The following is a 27,011-nucleotide window of genomic DNA, read 5'->3' as shown; positions in this document are numbered from 1 at the left end:
CGTACTAAATGGATGATGTCACGATACCGAGCTGCATGAAATGAAAACAACGTTCCGTTTTGAAAAAAAACTTTTTGCAAAGTGTTTCGAGACAGGCAGACGCATGCCTCGGCTCCTCTCCTCATTGTACGACAATTACATCAAGCCTTATTTTTCCTCTGGCCTGGAAAGACCAGACAGAAGCCACAAAAATAAGATCCTCGAGGCTGGTCGACTGATCCGGAATACGCTGCTGCCCGTGGCGGTGAGAGCAGGCGCAGCTCGGGACATCGGGATATTAAGTTACACAGGTGATGAAAAAACCAAAACGTTTCTATATTACAGGAGGACGCCTTTTTAATCTTATTAAGTGATATTATGAAATATAAAACCAAAACCGCCAGCGGCTGGTCTTAATGAAGGGGTCAGTGAATCGTTGGAAACAATGCGTTCAAAACAAAGCAAGTAATAAAAGCTGCGCATTGAGTAACGTTAGTCTATGGTAGTTACCAATGGCTGTGGTATGTAACGTTACTACATTCATGAACCTGTACCACAAAACCAGAAATAAGTAGCACTGGTATATATAAATCATACGTTGTATTTGTTAAACTTTATGCCAAAAATCATTAGAATAAGTACAAATCGGGTTCCATGTAGAGGTTTTGTAAATTTACTATCGTAAATATCTCAAAACTTAATTCTGCATTGCTAAGAACTTAATTTGGACAACTTTAAAGGTGATTTTTAACATTTTGATTTGATGCAGCCTCAGATTCCAGCTTGTCAAATATAGGGTTTCCACAGGTCCTTTCAATACACACACAAAAGGTCCTTGAAAGTGCTTTTTCTACAAAGTTTTCTGGAAAACATGTCTAATATTTCTAGCTTGGAACCATTACCACTGATGAAAGGGAGCAAAAACAGTCCACATGGTAAGTGAAACACAGCAAGGGCTTTTATGGTTCTAGACCCTACTAACTTCTATACTGTTTTAGGAGGTTATGAACATGCAGCTCAAGCAGCAGACAACTACATGGCAAGCATGATGGAGCTCCTGAAAACACCAGGCCTTATGGATCAGCACGTCATTCAACTTCTTGAAGGCCTCAGTGCAATCTGCTATCTCCACATCGCCAACCAAAACAAAGCACAAGCACTTGGGCTCCCAGACACCCTGCTCGAGTTTGTAGCTCCAACCAGCAAACTCTCCTTTACATCACAGCGCTGGAGCTGCTACCTTCTCAACATCCTCTGTTGCCACAATATCCCAATCATCTGCCACCTCAAGGACTCAGAGGCCCTGCAGTCCAATCTGGAGAAACTGGCGAGTCTGGACTGGGAGAAATGGCCATTAAACTACGCTCAGGAGCTTATCAGGGCTTTAGGATTCCGGCAGAGCTCGATGAAAGATGCTTTGCATGAGGAAGATGAGCTGAAGGGCCACACTTCCACTAAGAGTGGTCACATGTTAGGTAAATCATTAAAAAGCATGTGTACAAAATATGAGTTTATTTCCATTGTATGCATTCAATTTTATATATGTACACTGGCAGTGAACATGCACATTAACTACAGGTACTGAAATAAAAATTAAATAAAGCTAGTTTACAGCAAAGGTAAAAAGTATTAAAACAAAAAGGTGCAAATCGGTTCTCAACGGCAAAGAAATGTTCAAATAAAACCAGACAGGTTCATAAAGGTTTTTTTCAGTTGGCATAATTTCAGCTTTCTTCTGTTGCGGAATTATCCTTATGTGGCACATTATGGTCATGTGACGGTTCGGTCCCATGTTCAACACTGTCCTGGCTCTCATCTGCTTCGCTCTCATCCCCATGTTGTTCCTCATCTTCCTCTTCAGCATCAAACGCTATTTCACGCAGCTCCTCTAGACTGTCTGGACTCTTACCAGTTAATCTCTGAAAGAAATAAGACTTTGATTACTTGGAGACAGAACTCAGGACATTGAGGTCACACACTAATGGCAGTTACACACACACTATCACCACTATGCTCTTGTGACACAAATACGGCTTCCCAGGTCAAAGCAGTAATAATACTGCTATGGTCACGGTGTAAACTACAAAAACCCATCAACTTCTGAAAATGGTGACCCACAACTTGTAGGTAAGTGCGCAAATGCCTGGGGTCTCTTTGCAAAGTTGTGTCACCCACTACTGGCCTGGCATGAATAAAACCGGTTTAGTGGTTTCCAGAGACTTGTGTGAATTATCAACAATAGCTGCATTGCCATGGAACAATTTGATTTTATAAAAGGATTAAAAAAAAAAAAAATTATGTACCCTGAGATTCTGTATGTATGAAGATAAGAATCAGGATTCAGTAGGACTACTGTGCAGATTAGTTGGTTTTCTTTAGGCATCTTAAAACACTTGGACCTAGAAACAGTGATGTCAGGCTTCAAGTGGATTAAGAGCTGTACACGGAGCACTTACTTCAATCATGTCAGCCATGTGTTGTACATGCTGTGCCAGCTCCTGCAACTCCTCATTTTCACTCTTCAGCTGAGCAATCTGTTCGTCTTTGGCTTCAATGTCTTTGTGCAACTAATTTGGAAATGAAGTTCAGGATATCTAGTCAAACGAGCGGAGCGTTTAAGAGATTAAGAATCAAAACTATAGAAAGCCGCTTTTAAGCGGACAAAAGAAACCCCCCACCACCACAAAACCTTTACTATAGAACTTCAGCCCAATAGAGACAAGAAAAAAATAAAATGAAAGCATTCTCATTAATTTATGTAGATTAACAGACCTTTTCATTCTCTTGGAGAACACTGAACAGGGCTTTTCTCCTCTCTTCTGCTACCTCCTTCCAGTAGGATGACCCTGGAGTTTCTGAAGAAAAAAAAAAAAAAAAAAAATATCCCATGTTACAGGAACAGTCAATCACCCTTACATTGCAAACATTAACAGTGACCGTATTAACAGGCACTGCTTTTGCATTAATGGAAATCAACTTTTCCAAACTGGACAGGGCATCATTTACCTTGGATCATGAGCTCATAGGCCTCTTGCGTGACCCCCTCAGGCTGGTTTTCATCCTCTGGACTTGTGGACTTGACAGCCACCTCTGCTTTAACCCTCTTCGATCCCTTCGCCTGCTCAGCACTCCACATCTTTCTCTTTGGAACTGCTTTGCCATTCTAAACAGGATGACAGTCTTCAACATTACCCCTCCAACTAAAGCGCTTACACTTCGTAACATCCAAAAATGGAACCACCAACAGGTACCTCAATACGACCAAGGTTCTTATTGACAGCAGACGGCTGAAGGACTTTCAGGGTCCTCCTCCCTGATCCCACTCCAGATGTTGGTACTACAAAGAACTTCTGAGAAAAGAAAAGGGCAATTTCGGTGAGAATGAAAGTTAAGCAACTCTACCAAAGCACACAGTAAAAGGCTCCATTCACCTGCCTCAACAGTCATTCTTCTCCTCTTACACCAGTTAAGATGTCAGTAGGAGACGGCAACAAGCAAGGTATCAGAGTAACTCTGCAGATCAACATTTCTAACAAGCGTGGGAAAGGGGCAGGCCACACATCAGCTGCATGCTGTAAACACCTCCAATTCCCACGAGCAGCTATTGGGCCGTTTGCATTTTTATCTTGCTACAACATTCTTTAACCTGTAATTACCGTGGGAACTCACCACAGAAGTCTCCTTATGACCAACTGCAAGTTTGGAGTTAGTTAATGTTTTCACTTTAACAATACAGTGGCAGATGGATGCACGGTCACTGGATTTCAACACATGGGCAATGATTAATTTAAAAACAGAGCTAGGTTGGAGAGAAGTTGGTCCTAAATGGGGATTTTTATCAAGTTAAAGACATGTTGCAATGTGTTGACCGCATTAGTTCCTTTTTTGACAACACGCCAGCAGATAATAAGTAATCCAAATGAATTAAAAGTATCTAGGAGGTCACTACATGGCCACTATAAGAAACACGAATGCCTAGCTTTTTATCTGACATTAATCAGTTAATGGTTGTGTTGCCAGTTTCTTTCAAAACCCCATTATTTAATCACTCAACGGGACATTGGTTCAGCAGTCAGAGTTTTGTGTAGTAACTGAAATAATTGCATCCAAGGAGCCTAAGGCAAGACATGGTCACATACCTTGATGTTTTCAGAGGAATTCTCTGCATGCTTGGGTCTTCTGATGGAGCTCATGTTTTCACCTAGAAGAGTTCAGTAACTTCAGTGAGTTTCATAAATTGAACCATCACATTTGGCTCGAGTCATTTTGACTTGGAAATAATTTAATCTCCATTCTCCTACACTTGTCTTCTGGTTTACTGATAATTGCTTTAAAGATTCTCTTGATGAGAGATTACCAGTTTTTTGATTAAGCACAGGTTTTATAGCCCTTTTCTTGGAAACACAATTATGCTAATCGTTTTCAGCAGAAGTGAAGATACAGTCTTGTGTAGCTGACACACCCATTATCCTAATCTATCAGTTAGTCTCTTTAGATTTAACAAGACCTTTTTAAAATAAGTTACAGCACCTTACACAACAGCTGAAACTTGATACAGTAGATTACAAATTAAACCGTTGACTTTATAACACTCATTTATATCCAAAAGTTTTTAGATATCGGTTTTTAGAAAAGGGGCAACCATAGATCAAAAGCGGTGTAGGCCTCTGTTTGTGTTCAGACGACGAATCCAGCAACTCTCGTAGAGACTACATTTAAAAACACATGGCCATTTCTTCAAAATATTAACAAAAAGTATCAAACAACTCAACTTAAACAGAAACCAACATAAAAGACAAGATAAAGAGAATACTTACGAAAATTACAATAAACACACTGCTCTCAATAACCCGAATCAGCTCATCAGTTGGAGAATGAGGAGCGCGCCACTGGCTTAAGTACTGCCTTCGTACCGTCACGTGACTCCGGGACTCGCGCGGATAGAGAGGCTGACGTAAACAAACAGCCAACAAAGGGATTTTTTTTGTTATTGTTTTTATTAAGGGGATATTTGATTTCACAATAAGAATATTATAATTTCTATCCACTTCAAAAATAGTGTCCGTTTTTAAGGTGAGTACTACGCAATTATTTGTAAATTATGTCGACAATAACATTTTATTTAATTGGTTGAGAAATTATATCCGTATCTACACTCAACTTGTCTATCCTCCAAGTTTTCACAATTTAAGTACTTTTTAATAATTGAATCCTCTTAACAGCTACAACCGACTCCACCTACTGTTTTTACTCGGGTAAATTCGGGTAAGTTAAACAAAACGGTGAACACTGGCCTTCATGAACGCAGCTGACAGCAGCTCGAGCTCCTCCTCCGTCACGTGCGCGCAGCGGCCATCTTGAGTTGTTTGTTCAGCGAGGAGCGCTTGTTATTTTCCAGACAAACGCAGATAAAAGGGCTGAAACAGTCGAAAGAATCGCTCGAAAGACATTTCACACCTTTCTTCCATCATTATGGGTCCACCGCGACGCAGATGCCGCCGTCTGTTACCTGAGAGAACGGAGGACTTCGGTCGGTTTGTCACTTTATCTTGACATGGCTTACACGCGTGTGTGACGACTGTGGAGAAGATCGAAAACAAACGGGAGACCATCAATATAAACCTCCGCCTAGGATCGATCTATCCGGGCCGGGGTTTTGAACCAAGCTCGGTGTATTAAGACGCGTTCGAATTGTTTTGAAGTACTTGCTCGGATCGCAACGGGCTTCGAAGTCAACTCTAGTAAAAAAATAAATAAATATGTCGAGAAACAATAGTTAGCCAGTTACGTTAGCCAGCCACTCATCGAAGCCAGTCTCTGTTAACATCGCGATAACAAACAGAAAACAGGCAAAACGTCCCCAAAATGTAACAGTCGGTTTAATGATGAATACTAGCTTTGAATGCTCTCCTAGATCTCATACTGGATAAAAAAGAGATGTAGCTCCCTGCAACCAGGTTATTTGTATTCAGCTTAGCTAGCATTAGTTTGCTAGCCAGCCACAAAATAAAAGCCTCACAATGAAACTCAACCGTGGCAGGAGAGCTAGTGGGCCAATTTTATGCCCTTAAATTCCAAGATGTCCAGCAAACTCTGTGTTCTTCCTCTGTGCCAAGATCTCATGGCATCTGCATTTCTTTGCCATGGTTGTCTTTCTCACCTGTCATTCAGATGTGCTTTTACGAGACCGTTTATTCAAAGACATGAAGACAAGTAAGAGCCCATCCAGGAAGAGACTTTCCAAAGTCAAATCTCTAGGTCAGCTGTTTAGATAACTTTAAACCAGATTTATTTATCTGAAGACCGGGATCTTTCCCCTCACACACACAGAGACAAACACAAAACTGTCTGTCCTTTATTTAGTGATAAAACGAAAAGAAGAAAAAAAATCCTAATTGATCAGGTCGTGTTCTACGAGTGGTTTCTTTTAGCTTACACTTAGCCTTGGCTTGATTGTTTGTTTTAAAAATGGTGTAACACATCAAAACTGGCCCAAGTGCACTACCCACATTGATTAAAAATGGCTTGATCTGGTTTTGCTATCTTTGTTCGTTAATTCAAATGAGTATGTACTGCAGGTAGTGCTTGGTTACAGCTTATTTAGTTTTTAAAAGGGTTTGTAAACCACATAGTCTACTGTCAAGGAAATAAAAAGCGAAAAAAGAAAATAGTCTGCTTAAGGAGAATAGTACTGTCCGTAACAATGGGAGACCCAAATTCTCGCCGGAATCAAACAAGAAACCGACTCCGCGCCCAGCTGCGGAAGAAACGGGAATCTCTGGCCGATCAGTTCGACTTCAAGATCTACATTGCCTTTGTGTTTAAGGAAAAGGTACGTTAAATGATTCCGTGTGAAGCTGAGAAATGATTGACTGTTTGTCCAGGATTCTCACTTTTCCAACGTTTACAGAAAAAGAAGTCCGCTCTCTTCGAAGTAGCTGAGGTGGTACCTGTGATGGCCAACAACTATGAGGAAAATATCCTTAAAGGCGTGAAGGATACGAGCTACTCCTTAGAGAGTTCTCTAGAGCTTCTCCAGAAAGATGTGGTGCAGTTACACGCGCCTCGTTACCAGTCGATGCGTAGAGTAAGTGTTGGCACACAACACGGCTCACTCTCAACATTGTCCGTTGAAGATTAAGCTGCTGTCAGCTGTGTTGCAACAGTAATGGTCTCGTCTAAAAACCCATGTGTCATCACACTTTTTGTGTGTCTCACTGATATTTCTAAATCTGTACAGGATGTGATCGGTTGTACCCAGGAGATGGACTTTATCCTTTGGCCCCGCAATGATATTGAGAAGATTGTCTGTCTCCTGTTCTCCAGATGGAAAGGGGCTGAACATGAACCATTCAGGCCTGTTCAGGTATGTATATATAATTTCTACCAAAACAAATTGTGGTACTTGCTTATCGTACATTGTATTTGAGGATATGGGCTTGTTCAAACCATTAAGGGGTTAGTTCATCCAAAAATGAAAAATTATGTCGTTAATCACTCATCCTCATGTCGTTCCAAACATGTAAGACCTCCGTTTATCTTCAGAACACAGTTTAAGATATTTTAGATTTAGTCTGAGAGCTCTCAGTCCCTCCATTGAAACTGTGTGTACGGTCTACTGTCCATGTTCAGAAAGGTAAGAAAAACATCATCAAAGTAGTGTGACATCAGAGGGTCAGTTAGAATTTTTTTTAAGAGGCATCAAATACATTTTGATCCAAAAATTGCAAAAACTACAACTTTATTCAGCATTGTCTTCTCTTCCGTGTCTGTTGTGAGCAAGTTCACAACACTGCAGTGATGCTGCTGACGTGTTATCTTTGTTATTGGGCCTGCCAGAAAACACGTGCTTCAACAAATTCTAACATTTACTTTGAATATTTCCAGGCCAAGTTTGAGTTTCATCATGGAGACTATGAAAAGCAGTTTTTGCATGCTGTTGGTCGGAAGGACAAGGCTGGGATGGTTATGAACAACCCCAATCAGTCCGTCTTTCTCTTTGTGGACAGACAGCACTTACAGGTAGGTTCTATAAAGTCCATGGGTAATATTTACTATTTTATTTTAATTTTTTTTTGTAACAGTATTGTACATTTATCTAATTCTCAATCAAATTAGGGGGTTATTTATTTTTATTTTTTTTCCACTTAAGTGTGATCTTTAGCAAATCTCAATACTACAAAGCTTTATATTATAGAATGCTTAAATTTACTTGTAACATTAAAAGTGATTGTTTGTAGGTTTTAGTAGGAATAATCTTAAATTTATCTGATAATGAAATGAAAAATGTTTATATTGACATTGATGCTTGTGAAGTGTTGCTTTTCATTACTACATTGTTGTTACTATGTTTATTATTATTTATTTTCTTAAATAATACATTGATCTTGCCATGAAAATAGCCATAGATGCTAGGATGGCAATGAAAATAAATACATTTAATATAATTTGCACAGTGGCCATTTTAATTGGTTATTGACAATAACAACATAATTTTTTGGTTATCAGTAGTAACCAGAGTTTTTAGTGATTCTCAACTAATTATACACTGTATATTAACATCATATTTATTGTATAACTATACTATTAATAATATACTAATAATTTATTGGCTTATCAACATTGAGCAAAATATTATTATTGAATTCCTGTTAACTATACATCTTGCAATTCCAGATATTTATTGCATCATATAGTATTTAAGAATAGTCTAATATTATTTTGCAATTTCATTCTTCAACAGACTCCAAAAACCAAGCTCACAGTTTTCAAGTTGTGCAGCCTCTGTCTCTACCTGCCACAGGATCAGCTCACCTGTTGGGGGGTTGGCGACATTGAGGATCACCTCCGTCCATACATGCCTGACTAGGTGAAAGGCACGGAAGACACCCCTCGAGGCCTCGAAGCAAGTTGACCTCATCTACACATCCCTCAGCTGAATAAATATGAACTTGTGCTTGGAACTCTCCATTTTGTTAACCACTCATTTTCATCGTGAGATTTAATTTAGCTCCTTTTTTTGTTTTTAAATCCTTCCCCCAACCAGTCTTGCTTTGGTTCATCCCATCTCCCCTCTCTGATCAGTTTTTATTTGAACCTGCATGAACATTGATTTTGAGTGGTTGTTCTCTCGGAGCTGCACCATCAACAGTACCAGTCACTGAAGGAACTCTTTGCGTTACCAAAACAAAACATAAAAAAAAAGGAAACCAATGACAGAGGTTTCTCACATGTGGTCCTGGTGTGTTGGCCTGGCCTTAACATCACTGTAATGAGGAATCGTTAACATGTCTGTCATATTAAGTAGGGATTTCATGAGTAATGACAATCGGTGACTGAGGACATAAGAGCCTGCGTAGTCTTCCTCAAAAGGCTTCTGTTACAAGGTGAACAAAACTTGTTAACTCGTTTGGTGTAGGCATTGCTTCTCATTCAGTTACTGCCTTAGTTTTTGCTGGACATTTTAATTTGAGTGTCATTCCTTGCCTAAAATATTACAAACCTTGTTTGCTTTATCATTTCTGGAGGAGTGGTGCCTGATGGGACGGTGGTGCAGTGTGTGATTGTATATTTAAAATGGTTGACAAACTGTCTTTTTGGAGGAATTCTGATGCTGTTTTTCTTTTCTTGGGATTGTTGGGATGGTTATTGTCACCAGTTGAGCACTAAATATACATATGAGCTACTGATACCCGGATGTAATCATTGGTGGTGGGTATGTGATGGGAGACTGATGTTCAAGCTTCTGTACCTAATGAGAAATTTCGTAGTGAAACTTGAAATGGATCATTACGGATTTGTTTTTCTTTTATAGACCACCCTGTTCTGAGAGTACTAAATATTGCAGTGCTTGGGACTTGGTATCTGTAAGCCATCTTTGTCCGTTCTGAAGGCATAAAAATTCCTTTCTTTTTTTTCTCCCACTTTTGAAATTCTGAGTGAACGTCGAAGGGGAAGGTGGGTCTTTGTCTTTATTTCGATGTACCCATTGTTTGAATAATTCTGTTGAAATAAACACAGCTGAACATATCCGAGCAAATGGAGTTTATTAATGTTACAAAGAACATGTTTCATGTCAGTTACACGGCATGTACATAATCAGCTACCGAGGTGTTTAGTGTGTCTTCCCTGAGCAATGAGCTTTCCGTTCGCCTTGTTGGTGAGATCTACTGTTGCAAATGCCAAAGTCCGTCCTTGTTTCAAAACCTGAGCTGTTATCAAGACATCCTCTCCAATTTTAGCTGCATTCATGTATCTGTTAAATAGAAAGCAAACAAATTTAATTGTCAAGAGTACATTTTAGATGTTGAATGGGTGTCATTTTATTTTTTAATTGTGAGTAAGACTATTAGTCACACTTATTTCTATATTCACACACACAAGAAGCTATTGGAACATTTCTGTCATTTATTAAGCAAAGGAAAATGTATAGTATGTGACAACATGCCCCAATATGTCACAGTAGCAACCAGGCATTAAACAGCCTAATACATTCATTATGAGTACATATGGCAAAAATATGAAAACACTTTCCAATAAAGGTTATAAATAAAAGTATAATTAGACAAACAAACAGTATAACACTGCACAGCTGAATATGGTATGCTGTTGTGGTTTTATGGTGTTATCACTTGTTTATGCAACAGTTGTAGGATATTATGATATTGAAATTATACTCTGAAGAACGTAACTAAAAATGTAAGGGCTGTTTTGAGCAAGGTGTTTGAAACCATTTATGTAACTATTATGGTAATTTATATTTCGAAACATATTTTTGTATTTCACAATTTAATTTGTTTTAGCATTTTTTCAGTTTTAATTCTAGTAATGTTAATAGTATCTGGTAATCTTAGTAGGAAATTGCAAAAAAAAAAAAAAAGCATTTCTATGTTTTCATAACTTATATTGATTCATTCATATTGCGCAAACAGCTCGTTTTGTTTAAGAGTAACAGCACTGATACTGAGGTCTTCCCCGCGGATGACGCAGCAGCCCTGTACACAGGTCAGGCAGAAGCTCACGTGATGTTCATGTCCACGCTGACCCCTGGAGCTCCTCTCTCGCTGTACATGATGGCGGTGGTGGAGATCATATCCACCAGGGTGGCTGTCAGTCCTCCGTGAAGAGTGCCTCCTTTGTTAGTGTGCTCCTCCTCCACCTTCAGTTCACACACCACTTTCCCGGGGGCTGCAGACAACACCTCCACCTGATGACCACATGAACGTGTTTACTGAGAGAACTGCTCTGGGGTGCGTTTCCCGAAAGCATACTTGCTAACCTGTTAGCAACTTAGTTGGTTGGCAATGGGAAATTGTATTGCAACCAACAAAGTTGCTAACAAAGTTAGCAACTATGGTTTTGGGAAACGCTCCCCTGGCTAGTTTACATATCAATGTGTGGGTATCCAAGGAGAACCATTGAACTAATTTAATCAACGGTTTTACTTTACACGTACCTTACTTAAAACCCGGTCAAATCCAGGACTGTCCGCCATCGCTCTCATTATCTGTTTTATTGTATTTAGAGACATTGACGCCATCGCTGACAGGGCAAATACCAAAACACCTTGAAGGACAGGATCACTCTTGAAGAATGTTTGAAAGCTGGCCCAAGTGTTGTACAAATTAAGAGTTTCATTATGTACCTAGGCAAAGTCCATAGTCCACAACGATGAGAACGGCAGATAACTAATGTAAAACTGCACTGTATTCTTCTAATTAGGTTAAATAAATCTAATAAGTCAGTCTATGAATACTAATAGGAGCTAATACTGACCAATCGGTTCTGAGGACTTTTAATATGAAACAATGGATAACCACGATTCATTTGAGTCGTGTATTTTCATTGAATCGAATGAACGAAACATACCTGAGCGATTCATTCAAGAACACGACTGAATCATTTAAACGTAAGCCCCCATATATTTTCAATAGTTTAATGCTAATGCTAACTATTTTTAAGTTTGTAATTTATTCTCTGTAACATGGATTATTAAATCAAACTGAACAGGCACACACGTGTTTAGACATTATTTGACTTTTAACGATGCAGGGACCATAATTGCGTAATGCTGAATCGTTTAGTTTTGAAAAACGAACTGTTCGAAAGAACCGACTCTTTCAGCACTACATTTAAATGCTTCCGAAAGACTATTACTATTTGAGTAATAACAATTCATCAGCTCGGCACTCTCTGGTTGTAGCGTTTAATGTAAAAATTAGGGTAATATATTAACGACGTGATTTATACCATAGTGTAAATAAATTAGGTCCAGCGACCGCAAGGATACGTTAATTATTAACATTGTCTCCGTGTTTTCGCGGGATCCGCCCGGAATGTTTTTGTAGCTGTACTCGTTCATGTCCCGCCGTTTACATGTCGTTTGAACTGTTTACATGTCCAACACTGTAATGTCAGATAAGCACACAGACCAACAAATGTCTGCTCTAGAGGAAACGAGGACGAGTCTTTGCGATCAGTTTGCCTATGTCTCTGGATCGGATAGTGCTGTGGCGCAGTGTTATCTAGCAGAAAATGAATGGGATATGGAGGTATGGCACTATTACTGCACCAAGTTTCCATAAACACAAAAACAGTTGTATTGAGTAACGCATGCTTAGTTGACCACTGGTGTTCTTATAAAACGCTTTTTTATTTCTTTGTTTCCGCCAGAGAGCACTCAACTCTTTCTTCGAGGCTCATATGGACTCAGTCTTTGATGTTGAAGAAGCAGAGGAAAATAAAGATGTGTCTGGGAATAATAAGAGAAAGGAGGTGCATTCCTCAGACCCTGCTGATTCTTCAGGAACAAAGAAGAAATTCAAGGTGGATTGGTAAGGTTTTCTCCTCTTTTTATTAGAAATTGAAAACGGCATTTTGTCTACATATACTATATCCTCTTTGTACAAATCCCAAATAATATTTCATATTGTTTGTGGTGCAGCATTGACCTGACAGCGGAGGAGCCCTCCTGTTCCAGTGGTGTGAACCCCCCAGAAAGTAAGATTGAAAGTGCTGTCCCCGAATCTAATGCGGAGGACCGCAAGCTCTCCTTCATCAGCTGGAATGTGGATGGTTTGGACACATTGAGTCTTGCGGAGCGCGCCAGGGGCTTGTGTTCGTATCTAGTTCTGTGAGTTACACGTCCACTATTTCGTGTTTTATTTGAGAGTAAAGTTGTTTTGTTTTACCTGTAACTCCTCGTTGCATATGATCCTTGGTTCTGTTGTAGATATACACCAGATGTGGTTTTTCTTCAAGAGCTCATTCCATCTTATATTCAGTATCTTAAGAAACGGGCGGTCAGCTACATGTTTGTTGAAGGTGAGAGAATGACCTCTGTGCTCCGACAGGGAAGCTGTGTATGAGTTATTTACCGATTCATGAAGTTCTGTGTTATTAAAGGAAGCGATGATGGATACTTCACGGCAATAATGTTGAAGAAATCAAGGGTAAAACTTCTGGAAAGTGAGATCATTGGTTATCCTACAACACAAATGCTGAGGAATCTATTAGTTGCTCAGGTGGGTTTGTGGTTTTATCCAAAGATCTTGTTGGGGTATAATGAGTCAGGTCTATTTCTTAAAAGAATCAGAAATGCACTACCATTCAAAAGTTTGGATTTTTCAATATATTTCTGTATTACAGACAGTTTACCAATTGTGTATTTATTTGATAAAAATAAAGTGAAAACAGTAACATTGTGAAATGCCGTGACAATTTAAAGTAACAGTTTTCTATTTAATACATTTTAAAATGTATTTTATTCCTGTGATGTCAAAGTTGAATTTTCAGCATCATTACCCCAGTCACATGATCCTTCAGAAATCAATTTTAATATGTTGACTGACTTCTCAAGTGCTGAACATTTTGAACAAAGAAATTTCAAAAGAGCAGCATTTATTTGAAATAGAATTTGCTTGTAACGTATTAAAAGTCTTAACTGTCACTTTTAATGTACCCTTGCACAATAAAGTACTAATTAAAATAAATAAAAACTTTCAGACTGGTTCTAATTATGCTTCTAATTATTTATGCACACATTAATTTTTTTTTACTCTTATTAAGGTGAATTTCTCAGGTCAGAAGCTATACTTGATGACATCACATTTAGAAAGCTGTAAGAACCAATCAGAGGAGAGAATGAAACAACTGAGGGTCGTGTTTCAAAAGATGACGGAAGCTCCAGAAGACGCTACTGTAATATTTGCCGGGGACACCAATCTCAGAGACTCTGAGGTAAAAAAAAAAAATAATTTTTATGAAATACTGTGCTAATGATCACAATAACTCCAAATACGATGGAGGAATGAGAGCGCAGTGAAAGTCACCATTAGTGCAATGAATGCAGTATTTCTGAAGACCGTTTCTGTCCGTGTAGGTGGTAAAGGTTGGAGGTTTGCCTCCAGGTGTGTGTGATGTTTGGGAACAGCTGGGCAAGCAGGAACACTGTCGATACACCTGGGACACCAAAGCAAACAGCAATAAGACTGTGCCTTACATCTGCAGATGTCGCTTCGACCGCATCTTCCTTAGGTCTGCTAAAACCGGCCCGAGAGTCACTCCTGACCACATGGTCTTGGTGGGAATGGAGAAACTGGACTGTGGCCGTTACACCAGTGATCACTGGGGAATTTACTGCACTTTCAAAACATGAGTATTAAATCCCCAGGGACTAAAGGTCTGTCTCATAGAAGATAGTTTTAAAGAGTGTTTGTACTAAAATGAAGAATGTGAAGAGTGCCTACAAATCCAGACTACAGATCAGCGTAAGATACAAAGACATACAGGGAATAATAGGATCCATAGCTGGATATAAAATACTGCAGAAAGAGATCTTATTGAAGGGTTTGAATAGAAGGATTTACTTCTTGTTATTTTACAGTTGTTGTTGTTGTCTTTTGTAGTTGTCATGCAAAATCTATTTCAAACCATGATTTCAGTCAGTCTCTGCTCTCTCATAATCTCTTTTCTAAAATGTGAAAGTGTTGACTGAATTTAAATGATTTTGTTTAAATAAATGTGACCTTGAGTTATTGTGGCACGGGTTGTGTGTTCTATATTACACCACAAGTGGTCAGTATTTCTCAAACGTTATGGCCATTTATATAAATCAGCTTTTAAATGTCATTGGAACAGAGCCCTACACATACTGTAGCATGTGTCTACTGTAAAAAAATTAAAATGGGGTAAAAAGATGATATCAAAATTGTGCACATAGAACTACTACATATACACTTGCGTATAGTATGTTGTTACCGTGCACCAATCAAGCTGTCATTTTGCACAAAAAGTGAAAATATGATTTAACTGTGCATTTTAAATACATAAAATTCTAGCTTTAAAATAAGCCATTTTATTCGAAACATTTTTTCTACACTATAATTTCCATCACAGATTGCTTGAAAGCAATACATTGAGATGGGGAGCACTGAAATAACACTGTGGTGGGAATTTTCAAAAAGTGGACATTGTTAGTAGACAAATTAAACTAAATATCTTCCTCCACAGCCTGAGCTCACTGGATCTATCTCTGAAATAATGTGGTCTTCTCTTAAATGTCCTGGATTAGCTGAAAGCATATGAGTGTCAAGGCAGCAGCTGTCTTAAACAGGGTGGACACGTGACTCCTAAAAACCTTGAAAGTCACCCCACTGACAAGGCTAATAAACCTTTTGCTTGGTCAGAAGAGTAAATATTAGATCTAAACCAGGTCAGACTGCCAAAGATCTGCCTTCGGGGTCTGTATGACTGACTCACAGAGGTCTGCTCGCAACGCAAACACACTCTCCTTGCCCCTCTCTCCAGGATAACGTCCACTCACTTAAAGGGCCAGTCCTGTCATAGGTTTGTTTGAATATCGTTATCCTTGTAGCTCACACAAGACTGTTAGAGGTTGTTAGAGGCTCTCATTGTCCTCAACAAGACATGGTAGTAAATCGCAATGCTCTTCCCCTCAGTAGACATCACTGTAGCACATTGAATTGTTTTGACACATGGCCAGGAGCACATGTTATTTCAGGGAAGGGTAATAGTGGGACTTTCAGATTAGTCCTCTCCACACGTTAAAGACAGCGATGTCAGTATACTAGACTAAACATGCAATCATTGGTAACATAATGACAAGAACGTAATGTGTTTGTTTGGTCAGCACTTTCCAGGAGGGTTTTCTCTTATCAGGGACACACAAGGTTACAGTCATGGAACAACTCCAGCAGGGATCTTCCAACGCAACCTCAAGGCAATTCATAACTACAGTGAACTGGTGGATATGTTTAGGATGGACCCTTATGAATACTTTTTTCTTTCAAAATTTTCTATGTTTCCTACTATTCACATTATACAATGTTATAAAATTGGTAATATAAAATATTCATACTTTCCCATGAAATTGGGGCAGTTTATTTTGTTTAGGGGTAGACCCTTTTTAAAGGATATAGTTCCTCTAAAAATGAAATTTCTCTGATTAACTACACAAATTAATATGACTGCACAGATAGCAACACAACTGACAAATTCAATGCCCAGAAAGGTAGTAAGGACATAATTAAAAAAAGACTATGTGACATCAGTGGTTCAACTGTAATTTTGCGAAGCTATGAGAACACTTTTTGTGTGTGAAGAAAACAAAAATAACTTTATTTAACCATATTTTTCTCTCTTGCGTCAGTCTTAGATGTGTGACACGTGTTCTGATGTAGAACCCGGATGTGCTGTGCCTTGTTTACAAGCAGAGGAATGCACACACGTGTCACGGTATTGTTGTGAATGTGCATCAAAAACTGTGATAGAAGAGAAGCAATTGTAAAGTTATTTTTTTTTGTTTTCTTTGTGAATAAAGTATTCTTGTAGCTTCATAAAATTATGGTTTAACTAGGGATGTCACGTGGACAATTTTAATAATGTCCTTGCTATCTTTTTGGGCCTTGAGTGTGTCAGTTGCATTGCTATCTATGCAGTATCAGAAAGCTCTCGGATTTCATTAAAAAAATGTAATTTGTGTTCCGAAGATGAACTTACGGGTTTGGAACGACATGATGATGAAATTAAAATTTTGGGTGAACTATCCCTTTAAACATACTTTCACATCATAAAAGTGGGTTTGTTATTTTTTATATATATTTATAAAAAAATATTATATTTATATATATTTTTATGATGGGAGTCAAACATACTTACGGTTGGGGTAAATGGTGGACCTTCATAGTTACTTATTTTCAAAAAAAAAAAAAAAATTCCCATAGAGACTGCATTGGATCTTCCACATTTCAGATTAGATAATGGTGCAGTCTGAACCATGTCACTGCAACTCCAAGATAACAGATACTGAAACAGGAGGCAACCATGTGAGAAATTAAACCTCAAGTAATTACATTATCAGATAATATAGCACTGTCAATCTGTAACTAAACTGAATTATCAGCAAACAAACCATCTTCTGTTAAGAGCCTGTTCTAAGACGTGTCTCCTACACTGAATTAAATGCAGAAACACTGGGCTATTTATGTAGACTAGAGAGCACAGCACAAGATGCTCGTGTAATTTTTCAACAGTTTTATTTCATAAATAACACTGAACAAGCATGGTACAGCGATAAATATTTACATTGCTAAATTCTCTGTATAACAAAATACAGTGTATGTAAAATGCACTTGTCAAAGGGGTCAAGAGGTTTCAGTATAGTACCTGATGTGCCCTAATCTGAAATTACATTTAATTTTTTTTGCTTTTTAAATGTGTTGTAATCTTCAGATTAAGGTTTGCCAAGAACCTCACATGACCCCTTTGCTGTTATATATAGCACTGTTGCATATCCCACTGTTATTTGGACTGGAAAAATAAGACAAAAGCACTAATACATAACCTCAAATTGTCATTTATTATTGTTGTTCATTAAATTTTGATTCTTTTTGCATTTTACACGCCAACAATCTTCATCTTTTCAGTTATCGCGACCCCATGCCTGCTCGAATTAAGAGTCTGAACACACCGCCAGGAAGTGTCCCGTTTCGGTGTCTTAGGCAGCAAGAGGTACAAGGCAGGTTGACATCGTAACACAAGACCAGGATTGTTGGATCTCTACAATGTAACTCAGATGGTGAGTCAGCATGTTCAGTTTTTATTTATTGCTAAATTCAGAAAACAGAGGGGCTATTCCATTTCCTTTGAGAAAAACAAACAAACAAAAAAATCGTCCCATTTTTAAGTTAAGGAATGTGTCCATTTGTGCCTAGTAACACCTGCACGTTTCCAAATAAATGTAACAACTTGTTAGAAAATCTATTTGCACACTCTCCATGTATGAAAAAGCGAGATGGTCTAGATCACTTAATAAAATTGCAATATTAATTCGAGCCCTTGTCAGCATTTCACTCAGACCCTACAGTCTAAGTAGCAGCAAAACTATAACTGGAGACGTAAATACAGAGTAAGATGAGATGGTTTTTCGGAATGAGCAGCGCACCAGTGCTCCACTGATTGTCAGATTATGGTGACGCTCTAGTGTTGATGCTGTAAACAAAACAGCAAGTCTCAAATGACTCGGAGAATGAAGTCACTACCCACCGAGTGTACGTTTCAGTTACTGGGAAATCCATCATTGAGAGCATGCGTTTCTTATAAAATAAAAATACAAATGGGGATAAAAAGCTCACAATGACAAAATCAAACCACATCAAAGTCACCTCCACAATGATTTACAGCATGAACGGCTGGATTTACAGTATCATTTCATGTCAACCAGCCCGACAAACAAACTAAGCCTCAGGATTGTGTGAAATCCCTCGCACGTTCCCGGTGTGGAAGCAGTGAGTTCACCCGTGCTAAATGATAGAGCCAGGACCCGAATACATCAGTCAATGCTCAGGAGTCTTTTGTTTCTAATTAGGTGAATCTCTAAGGAGGGAAGGACAGACATTACCATGACTGGAGTCGTGTAATAACATTTCAGTTGTAGTTCGCAGTTTTTTCAGTTATTTGTAGCTGATCTTGTCGCGCCTAAGTGTGCTGGGGAGCTGAATTTTCACTAGTGGGCATTTTTGAGAAAAACTGCCAAAAGATGCATTGTAGGCAACTGTGAGCCATTTTAGCCCAGTGCCAACAACCCATTAGACTGATGGGAATAATGTTGAACTTCAGCATTCATTACATATTAATAACAAAGTACTAACATATGACAACGCTTCCCTTTATATATCTCTCTTCCCCTTATTTAGGGAAAATGTTTATATAAATCATATCTTTAAATAATTATACAAATGTATTAAATATATAGAATATATTCATAGTAATTACTTTCCCCACTTTTCTACATTTTGTCTTTATCTTACAGATTTCAGTTTGTTCAATTCCATATGTGCAAACGTTTTTGATTATGATTCTAACAATGAAAAAAAAAAAGAACAAGTGTTATCAAAAATGCAAACAGCCCTATAATAAAGCATTTGGTTACACGATACAACAAAGAAGGCAAAGAATTTTAGTCCTCTCAATATGAGAAATCGAACGCGTACGGTCACACCGCTGAGCTAATCAGGCTGTACTAAAGACTCTTGGCAGGACATCCTTAAATATCCAGCTAAGAAAATATCCTTCCCTCCCATCTGTTCCTTACAAAACTGCAGAGTAGCAAAAGTGTTCCCGGTTTGGCAAGAGCCAGAATTTGTACGCAGGTGGTACTAACTGATAATAGTTTTTCTTACTCTAGACATAATACGAAAAGAAACGATCCATCAAGCAATACCTTTAGATGAATAAAAAAAAAAAAAAAAAGTATAAAAAAAAAAAGGAAACAACTCTGCACACACACACACATCTTAAGCATATTAACCTGATATATTAGTTGGGCCCTCTTTAGTAACTAACTACAATTCTATAACATTTGCTTTAATTTACCCATTTCATGCTTTAGACCGCCTATAAAGTTTAAGAATTTTATATTAGTATCATTAAGAAAAGAAAATGTACCGCAAAAACAAATATATCTCAAGGCAATCTCATAAACGTCTCATTTAATACTGGCCCTGGGTCCCAATCTTTGGGCAATGTTTCCATCAAAGCCTGATGATCTCTCTGACAGTCCAGTGTCACTCCACATGCACATCAGACCTCCATCAGAACCAGAACTAGCTGAGCTAGCGAGCTAGCTGGGACTGTAGCAGCTCCCGAGACTCCCTGACGCAGGCGAGGCAGATCTCCATCCGTCCAGCTGGATAAAGGATTGAAATATGTTCATTCAGACCACGTTGATGCCCCCTCCCGCCGCAGCCCGTTTGCTGCAGTAGGTCGAGCCGCTGTGGTTGGCCGCTCCGCCGTTCATGCAAGACGTCTCCAGCTCCAACTGGCAGGCTGCAATGGCGGCGTTCAGTTCCACTTGTGCTCGATGTACAACATAAAACATCAGGCCTATGCTGATGAAGATCTGATGAGAGGAACACAGAGAGTGAGTCATTGGGTGGATCTGCTGACTGAGCTGATACAAACATCCACATGATGGGACTTCTTCAGTGTGCTTGTACATTTAAGCAAGAATTCCTTGGCTGATATATCGAAACATCCTGTTTCAGTCAAGAATTCATTACTGGCATCTAACTTTACTACACACAAGGGCAAAAAAGCTCTTCCAGTGACCATCTATAATTATGGTTTACTACATGTTCCACAAGAATCTAGACTAGACATAAATATTTCATGTCCTCATATGGTTACATATCTATTGCAGAATCTGCAAAACACCATGTACATTTTTTTTTTACTATAATGTTCTTTATACATCTAATTTTTAGTGCAAGAGAACACAAACAAGTATATTCTACAAGACAAAATTAATGAAATTACACAAATGAATTGGTTTAAGTTGGGTTAAACTCTTTAGCATTAATCATCGTTTATAGCCTTTTGTGATCATCGTCTAGTAGTCTCTCAATTGTCCAAGTAAGTGGCAGAGCTACATCTAAACGCCACTGAATGTTCCAGTGGATTCTGAGAATTCCAATAAGCAAAGCATACTTGGAAACCAAAGAACTTTGCAAAACAATGAACAGGTTCAAAGACAACCTCATACTGTGCACCACCAATTGTGTTTAAAAAAATAAATAAAAAAAGGTAACAATAATCAACAGTGTTGTATTAAGCTCTGTAAATAAACATGAAACTAAACAACCAGCCTAAAATAATTTGAAAAGTCCTTTACATTAATGAAGACTGCCTTACAAACAAGGGTCAGTTCAGCACTGGAGTAGTGCAAAGATTGCTTCTGAAAGAGGGATCGATAACGACACTTTGTGCGCAAACATCCAGACTACAAACAAAGTACCATATTTTCCGGACTATAAGTCGCACTTTTTTTCATAGTTTGGCTGGTCCTGCGACTTATAGTCAGGTGCGACTTATTTATCAAAATTAATTTGACATGAACCAAAGAAATGAACCAAGAGAAAACATTACTGTCTACAGCCGCCAGAGCGCCCTCTCTCGGCTGGAGACGGTAATGTTTTCTCTTGGTTCTAAATAAATGCGACTTATAGTCCAGTGCCACTTATATATGTTTTTTTCCCTCATCATGACGTATTTTTGAACTGATGCGACTTATACTCAGGTGCGACTTATAGTCCGAAAAATATGGTAAGCATCAGGCATCTTATTTTGTTTTCCAAAAGAGCTTCTTGGCTCTCCATGCCTGTTTTCACTGATGCTCCCTTCATGTGCAACCAGAATGAACATGAAAAGGAATGTCGCAGTTAAAAACTGCATTTGGAAGCAATGTGAGGTCATTAACACCAGTTAAACCACCATAAACCACCAGTTAAACCATAACACTGGTATACCCGCGAGTGTGAGCTACTCAAAACTAGTCCAATCACTAGCCAATACCAATGTATTCTATGGCACCTTTAATATAACTTCTTGAAGATTCTGCAAGGAGTATGTCCACTTGTATGCCAACCTGTACATACAGGGTTCTTGCTGATTTTCTTTCAGATCTTTTCCGTTTTTGGAGGCTTACCTGTAGACTGAACACAAAGTATCCACTGACGCTCTGTTCTGCAATCACATCTTCCATTGTGCGCAGGGTGGTGCCCAGATACGAGTTAAGGAGTTGTGTTGGGAGAAGTCCCACTGAGGAAGCCACTAAATAATTTGGCAAGGACACATCTGTGATCTGTCAAAGAGAGCAACAACTAGAATTGGTCATAGAGTTGGTAAATACAACAGAATGCACAGATTTGTTCCGGCAACACATGTAGGATGTTTTACTGGTTGTATTGCATTGCTATAATGCTTTGAAAATTAAATATTTAAATATAAGCAAACACACCCTAAATAAACCCATTAAAGCATTGTATAGTTAAATTGCATCACCTTCTTTGGGTGCCAGTTGTAAAACATGGTGTAAATCTCTGTCTTTGTGTGCTAAACTATGAACCATGTTGTAAAACCCTTCTATTTTAGCTCATTAGACTGGCGAAGATGCAAGCATTGTTTGATGTGGGTTGCGTCGTCCTATTAATATTCATGAACCAGATAAAATGACGCATTCTTGTTCTAAGAAGTGACTTCATTGTAAATTGCTGTGAAGCAATATTTAAGTATGCACTATGCAGACGCATGCATTGTGTTGGGTTACCTACATAACACATCACACTCTGCTTCAGCAGAAAACGCAGGGCACATTGAAATACGGCCCTTTCTATAGAACGTGCTTACTGAGGATGTGAAACATAATTCCAGTGTGACCCGCTTAGTGCCGACATATATCACACCCTTGGGCTGTGCTCCCTCTGTTATGTAAAAAATAAATGAGGGTTAACACAATTAGAGTCAGTGGCACTTGCTTTGTTCAGTACTTCCCAAATGTAGACTGAAACAAACTGAATAACACCCTCAGTGATATTAGGATTATAGTAGAGGGTGGCAGGGTAATGGAGCGAGAGAACGGATTCACATATCGGGTTCAATCCCATTTAAAGCAAACCCAAAACTGAAGAGTTACTGAGGTGACCCAAGTGCTGGATCACTACAGCGTCCTTCAGAATGAACAGAGACTTACGTTGCTTTAAGGGCATTGTGCTGTGCTCACAACTGCATGAAAACAAAACTGTTATTCAAACGTGTAATTAATTATACACAGAAAATGAATGCCATGCCAATACTAGAACACTCCCATCCTGACCGTTGTTGGTTTACACAATTTCACACAACAGTCCGAGACCAGACAGAGTTTGGACTCTGTAGCTACGCAACAGAATCAATATTTTATTACAGAATGTTTACGGCTTGTTGATTATAATGGGAGTATTCTAGTTTTGATTACAGTCCATATTGGGTGTTGTACAAAATGCAAAATCGCAAATGGAAATTTACGAAATAACTACCACTTTGGTTTAAAGCTTTTTTTGTGTGCCAAGCGGTTTCTTCAGCATCCAATGTTTAACAGCTGCCTTTATTAAGAAGTATAATATCCAAATGTTAAATGCTCCGATTCATCTCTGCATTCATGCACACAATGTTACAAATGTTTAACTGCTGCAAAAAATATTGTAATTGACAATATTTACAGTTATTTCATTGCAGCAGCGTAACTGTAATTTTTAATATTTTCAATTAACTGTGCAGTAACACAGCTGTTCAACATTAAAGTGGTTTGTTAACCTAAAAAAGACAAATTCCTGCTGTAACCAGGTGTTAAATGTTCATTTCCAGCACTCCTTAAACCCAGTTACCAAGAGGAAGTGGTGCTAAACATTCAACTGGTATTAAAAAACTCCTGCTCATAAGCATCACCATCATAAAAAAAACAGTGAATAAATTATGCAAGAAATAGTCAAATTTGTTCCAAAAAGCCCACAAGTTCATATAAAAAAAAACAAAAAACAAATCAGCCTTAATCCCCCAGAAAGTCTCTCAAATCTAATTCAAATTAAGCAGATGTAATTGTTCTTTGTTTTAAGAAAAAACTTCTGAACGAAGAGAACAAAACACAGCTTGCTGAGTGACCAAACTAAATGATTTACATAAAATTCAAATCACATTCAGGAGCCCAAAAAGCTGTTTAACTTTTTCGGTGAATTATTTAAATGTTGCTGTATATTTACATGCGTCACTCACCATGTATTTATCAAAAAGGTTAAAGAAACTGGGTTAGAAGTAATTGTGAGTAAGGCTAAAAATGCTGTTAGACACTTCTGCAGTAGGAATGTGTCACTGATCTTCACTGTCCTCTGTCACTGTTAAAGCTTGCAGTTTCTTTCTCATGTGTGTCAGCTAATTAAAAATGTATAATGTTGGTTGTGTAAAGTGTCTGAAGGTAATATTTCAATGTACAGAGAGACCTGTCTTTATACCCTTGATCCTGCGTGAAGAGCAGTTATGTTTGATTTAAATCTGCCTCTGAGCTGGAGCTCTTAATTGTTTAATTCCAGCAAAGCTGGATAAAGCCACCTGGACGTCCCTTGAAGATTAACAGCCACTTCAATGCTATTAATCAGACACCTTTCTGTGCTGGGTGTCTTTTTACTCTGCCAAAATAAATCAATTAAATGAATTAATCAATTAAAAACACATGCATAAATAGGGAGAATAATATGTCTGACTCCAGTGAATCAAGGTTTGTGAAAGCCTGGATGTCAACATTTTGTGTTTTTTTGTGTTTTTTTCACTAGTGAGTACACGGAAAGGATTTCGAGCAGAACCCTTTTAGTGGGATGGGAAATCTCTATCACAAACCATACGTTGATCCGGATCGGCTTTTTAATAATTTCAGGCATTTCATGATAACAACAAAGCTAGACCATTTCTTCATTTGGAGCGATTTTCAAATATATGAATTTGTCTGAAAGGAAAATGTCACAGTATAAGTGATCTTCTATTACTTTGGCTATCTATTGCTTCTGTATAAAAGCAATATCATACTGTACTTGCAATTGATGTTGAGTTATAGGGTTAACTAAAACCACTTAACAACTTTGTTACTTAAAACAAAATAATCTTAAACTGAAATAAAATATTACATATCTTAAACTAAAAAACCAAAACAGAAGTAGAATAACTAAACTAAAATAAAAATACAAATATCAAATAATAAAAAAGAAATATACTAAACCTGTCAAATAAAAGTGAAAACGGTTAATATATATATATATATATATATATATATATATATATATATATATATATATATATATATATATATATATATATATATATTGGCATTCTACCAATGTCACTAAAATAACACTGGTGCGAAATTGGTTACACGAAAACAACAATAATGTCAAAAAACAACAATAATGTCAATAGAATAAATGGTCAAGAGTGACTTACCGAGAAGACCGCGTTCTGGAGGCCGAAAGGGATCGGCGTGAGTCTCGCTAAGGCCACGATTTTGAGTCCACTTCCCCCCTCCACGACCCGAATAACAGCACTCAGCTGTTCACTGCTGCCGATCTTACCCAGAACCCAGTTCGTCAGCAGTCGCTTACACACCACATGAGCGATGAAAGTCCCGATCAAAACCCCCACCATCACCAGCCCCATGCCCAACACAAACCCGTACAGGTACCCCGCGGCCACGTTCAGCACGATGTAGCCCCAGCCGCAGGGGAACGACACCGTGATCAGGCCCACTATGAACAGCAGGGCTCCCACGAAACTGTCCAAACTCTCCACCCACAGCAGCGCGTCCTTCAGGTACTGACGGACCAGAGCCACCGAGGAGAAGCACACGGCTGTCAGGACGCACGCCAGCAGGGCGCTCTTGAAGCAACAGGTGGTGATGCAGCACGGGTGTCTGAACTCGGGAGCGAAGGACGCGACGGGCTCGGTGTGACCCGCGGGGTCCGCCTCCGGTCTCCCTCCGTTCCCTCGCTCGTCAAACACGTTACAGATCAAGATGTCGATCTTGTCGCAGTCCAGTGAGTCCGGGGTCCGCTGCAGCCAGCGGCCGAGCTGGACGTGTCCTCTCCCCGCTGCGTGCTTCAGGGCTTTCAGCACCCCCTGCACTGGCCCCGAGCTCCACAGATTCATCCCGACTTCATATGACTCCAATGAATTGATCGACTGGACCAGTCCACAATGTTGACCCTTGAACGTAGGCTACACGTTGCCCAACCCGGGCTGCTCTGGCGAAGCGATCAGCGACGATTCCCTGGAAAGAGTCCAGTGATTTATCATCTAACGTTAGTGATTTATCTCGGAAAGACTGATGTGGAGTCGAGCCACTTCAAGGACTTGAGATGCAAGCACGTCAGCTGTCGCTCGCTTATGAACGCCATACTCTCGATCCCAACATCAGAAGAATACACCTCTCTCAGACCGCTCCTGTCTGACCCATAAATCACACACACGCGCGCAACTTTCCCGAGTCCAGAGTCCCGCCGCTCAGACTGTCACATCTCTTCGCTCAGCTGAGCACGGTTATAAACGCTGTGGAAGACGGTCGCTGCGTCTGCCGGACTGGTTGTTTGCTTGCGCTCCACGAACTCTTGCACACACAGGTAACGGATGTTTACGCCAAGTGTTATTCATACCACTGTTTGTTTCCCAGCATTCCGTGCGACGTCGTCACGTGATGTCAAGAGCGCACGTCAGCGTGAGTATCGCGATGACACAAGGCTGCTCTCTGATTCACCTGAAAACGCTGTTCACTGTAACGTTTTAGTGTAAAGTACAATCACTAGTAGAAATATTTCACATGTGGTCGGATGATAGTGTTGGATAATCCAGTATACATACATATAAACTTACTAGAAACACAGCTTTTTTGGTGTTACTGAATAAAACACACATATTGGACACTAGGCTATTTGTGTAGACTCTTTGGATAAAAAGTTATATGTGCTGTTCAAAGTAGTATATACACACACACACATAATTATTTATATGAATAATAATAATAATAATATTTTTTTCATTTTTATTAAATAATTGGTGGGCTCCAGCCTGTATGGAAGCCCATTCCTGTCTCATAAAACAAAAGTAAATAAACAAAATAAATAAATAGAAATACATACATAAATACATGCATGCTTTGGTAT

At 38.9% G+C, this 27,011-nt stretch overlaps 6 protein-coding genes across 6 annotated transcripts; 3 read left to right on the top strand and 3 right to left on the bottom strand.

Annotated features, from left to right (window-relative positions):
* The first annotated feature begins 2 nt into the window (after positions 1-2).
* LOC127979610 (armadillo-like helical domain-containing protein 2) lies at positions 3-1,564 on the top strand. Its single transcript, XM_052585192.1, has 3 exons — positions 3-290; positions 978-1,454; positions 1,536-1,564. The coding sequence occupies exons 1-3, from the start codon at positions 41-43 to the stop codon at positions 1,562-1,564; spliced, it is 756 nt and encodes a 251-aa protein (XP_052441152.1). The 5' UTR covers positions 3-40.
* On the bottom strand, positions 1,475-4,901 carry gmnn (geminin DNA replication inhibitor). Its single transcript, XM_052584931.1, has 7 exons — positions 4,797-4,901; positions 4,119-4,180; positions 3,231-3,329; positions 2,986-3,142; positions 2,752-2,834; positions 2,436-2,546; positions 1,475-1,898 (listed from the first exon to the last, which is right to left on the bottom strand). Exons 2-7 carry the CDS (start codon positions 4,170-4,172, stop codon positions 1,704-1,706), a joined length of 699 nt encoding a protein of 232 aa, XP_052440891.1. The 5' UTR covers positions 4,173-4,180; positions 4,797-4,901; the 3' UTR covers positions 1,475-1,703.
* Positions 4,902-4,905: 4 nt separating this feature from the next.
* On the top strand, positions 4,906-10,008 carry cb19h6orf62 (chromosome B19 C6orf62 homolog). Its single transcript, XM_052584933.1, has 5 exons — positions 4,906-6,811; positions 6,890-7,066; positions 7,220-7,345; positions 7,867-8,001; positions 8,723-10,008. The coding sequence occupies exons 1-5, from the start codon at positions 6,683-6,685 to the stop codon at positions 8,846-8,848; spliced, it is 693 nt and encodes a 230-aa protein (XP_052440893.1). The 5' UTR covers positions 4,906-6,682; the 3' UTR covers positions 8,849-10,008.
* On the bottom strand, positions 10,009-11,775 carry acot13 (acyl-CoA thioesterase 13). Its single transcript, XM_052584934.1, has 3 exons — positions 11,435-11,775; positions 11,001-11,185; positions 10,009-10,234 (listed from the first exon to the last, which is right to left on the bottom strand). The coding sequence occupies exons 1-3, from the start codon at positions 11,516-11,518 to the stop codon at positions 10,078-10,080; spliced, it is 426 nt and encodes a 141-aa protein (XP_052440894.1). The 5' UTR covers positions 11,519-11,775; the 3' UTR covers positions 10,009-10,077.
* Positions 11,776-12,039: 264 nt separating this feature from the next.
* Positions 12,040-15,015, top strand: LOC127979455 (tyrosyl-DNA phosphodiesterase 2-like). The gene is made up of 7 exons (XM_052584930.1): positions 12,040-12,530; positions 12,652-12,812; positions 12,923-13,111; positions 13,211-13,302; positions 13,384-13,502; positions 14,047-14,217; positions 14,360-15,015. Exons 1-7 carry the CDS (start codon positions 12,375-12,377, stop codon positions 14,633-14,635), a joined length of 1,164 nt encoding a protein of 387 aa, XP_052440890.1. The 5' UTR covers positions 12,040-12,374; the 3' UTR covers positions 14,636-15,015.
* Positions 15,016-17,517: 2,502 nt separating this feature from the next.
* On the bottom strand, positions 17,518-26,730 carry LOC127979454 (transmembrane protein 64-like). The gene is made up of 3 exons (XM_052584929.1): positions 25,300-26,730; positions 21,983-22,138; positions 17,518-20,398 (listed from the first exon to the last, which is right to left on the bottom strand). The coding sequence occupies exons 1-3, from the start codon at positions 25,999-26,001 to the stop codon at positions 20,213-20,215; spliced, it is 1,044 nt and encodes a 347-aa protein (XP_052440889.1). The 5' UTR covers positions 26,002-26,730; the 3' UTR covers positions 17,518-20,212.
* Positions 26,731-27,011: the final 281 nt, after the last annotated feature.

The sequence above is a fragment of the Carassius gibelio genome, chromosome B19, assembly GCF_023724105.1.
Source record: "Carassius gibelio isolate Cgi1373 ecotype wild population from Czech Republic chromosome B19, carGib1.2-hapl.c, whole genome shotgun sequence".
Lineage (NCBI taxonomy): Eukaryota > Metazoa > Chordata > Actinopteri > Cypriniformes > Cyprinidae > Carassius > Carassius gibelio.
This window is presented reverse-complemented; position numbering and strand designations above follow the sequence as displayed.

What these genes read in the sequence shown, in the direction of transcription:
- LOC127979455 (XM_052584930.1), top strand. Translation starts at nt 12,375, where the DNA reads ATGTCCAACACTGTAATGTCAGATAAGCACACAGACCAACAAATGTCT. An exon ending in AAGAAATTCAAGGTGGATTG is followed by an intron (nt 12,813 to 12,922) that starts GTAAGGTTTTCT and finishes TTTGTGGTGCAG; the next exon opens with CATTGACCTGACAGCGGAGG. An exon ending in CCAATCTCAGAGACTCTGAG is followed by an intron (nt 14,218 to 14,359) that starts GTAAAAAAAAAA and finishes CTGTCCGTGTAG; the next exon opens with GTGGTAAAGGTTGGAGGTTT.
- cb19h6orf62 (XM_052584933.1), top strand. Translation starts at nt 6,683, where the DNA reads ATGGGAGACCCAAATTCTCGCCGGAATCAAACAAGAAACCGACTCCGC. An exon ending in CCTTTGTGTTTAAGGAAAAG is followed by an intron (nt 6,812 to 6,889) that starts GTACGTTAAATG and finishes CAACGTTTACAG; the next exon opens with AAAAAGAAGTCCGCTCTCTT. An exon ending in TGGACAGACAGCACTTACAG is followed by an intron (nt 8,002 to 8,722) that starts GTAGGTTCTATA and finishes ATTCTTCAACAG; the next exon opens with ACTCCAAAAACCAAGCTCAC.
- LOC127979610 (XM_052585192.1), top strand. Translation starts at nt 41, where the DNA reads ATGAAAACAACGTTCCGTTTTGAAAAAAAACTTTTTGCAAAGTGTTTC. An exon ending in CGGGATATTAAGTTACACAG is followed by an intron (nt 291 to 977) that starts GTGATGAAAAAA and finishes ATACTGTTTTAG; the next exon opens with GAGGTTATGAACATGCAGCT. An exon ending in TAAGAGTGGTCACATGTTAG is followed by an intron (nt 1,455 to 1,535) that starts GTAAATCATTAA and finishes GTACACTGGCAG; the next exon opens with TGAACATGCACATTAACTAC.
- acot13 (XM_052584934.1), bottom strand. Translation starts at nt 11,518, where the DNA reads ATGGCGTCAATGTCTCTAAATACAATAAAACAGATAATGAGAGCGATG. An exon ending in TTGACCGGGTTTTAAGTAAG is followed by an intron (nt 11,186 to 11,434) that starts GTACGTGTAAAG and finishes TGTGGTCATCAG; the next exon opens with GTGGAGGTGTTGTCTGCAGC. An exon ending in AGCGTGGACATGAACATCAC is followed by an intron (nt 10,235 to 11,000) that starts GTGAGCTTCTGC and finishes TCTATTTAACAG; the next exon opens with ATACATGAATGCAGCTAAAA.
- LOC127979454 (XM_052584929.1), bottom strand. Translation starts at nt 26,001, where the DNA reads ATGAATCTGTGGAGCTCGGGGCCAGTGCAGGGGGTGCTGAAAGCCCTG. An exon ending in TCCAGAACGCGGTCTTCTCG is followed by an intron (nt 22,139 to 25,299) that starts GTAAGTCACTCT and finishes TCTCTTTGACAG; the next exon opens with ATCACAGATGTGTCCTTGCC. An exon ending in ACTTTGTGTTCAGTCTACAG is followed by an intron (nt 20,399 to 21,982) that starts GTAAGCCTCCAA and finishes TCCTCTCATCAG; the next exon opens with ATCTTCATCAGCATAGGCCT.
- gmnn (XM_052584931.1), bottom strand. Translation starts at nt 4,172, where the DNA reads ATGAGCTCCATCAGAAGACCCAAGCATGCAGAGAATTCCTCTGAAAAC. An exon ending in AGAACCTTGGTCGTATTGAG is followed by an intron (nt 3,143 to 3,230) that starts GTACCTGTTGGT and finishes CATCCTGTTTAG; the next exon opens with AATGGCAAAGCAGTTCCAAA. An exon ending in CTATGAGCTCATGATCCAAG is followed by an intron (nt 2,835 to 2,985) that starts GTAAATGATGCC and finishes TTTTTTCTTCAG; the next exon opens with AAACTCCAGGGTCATCCTAC.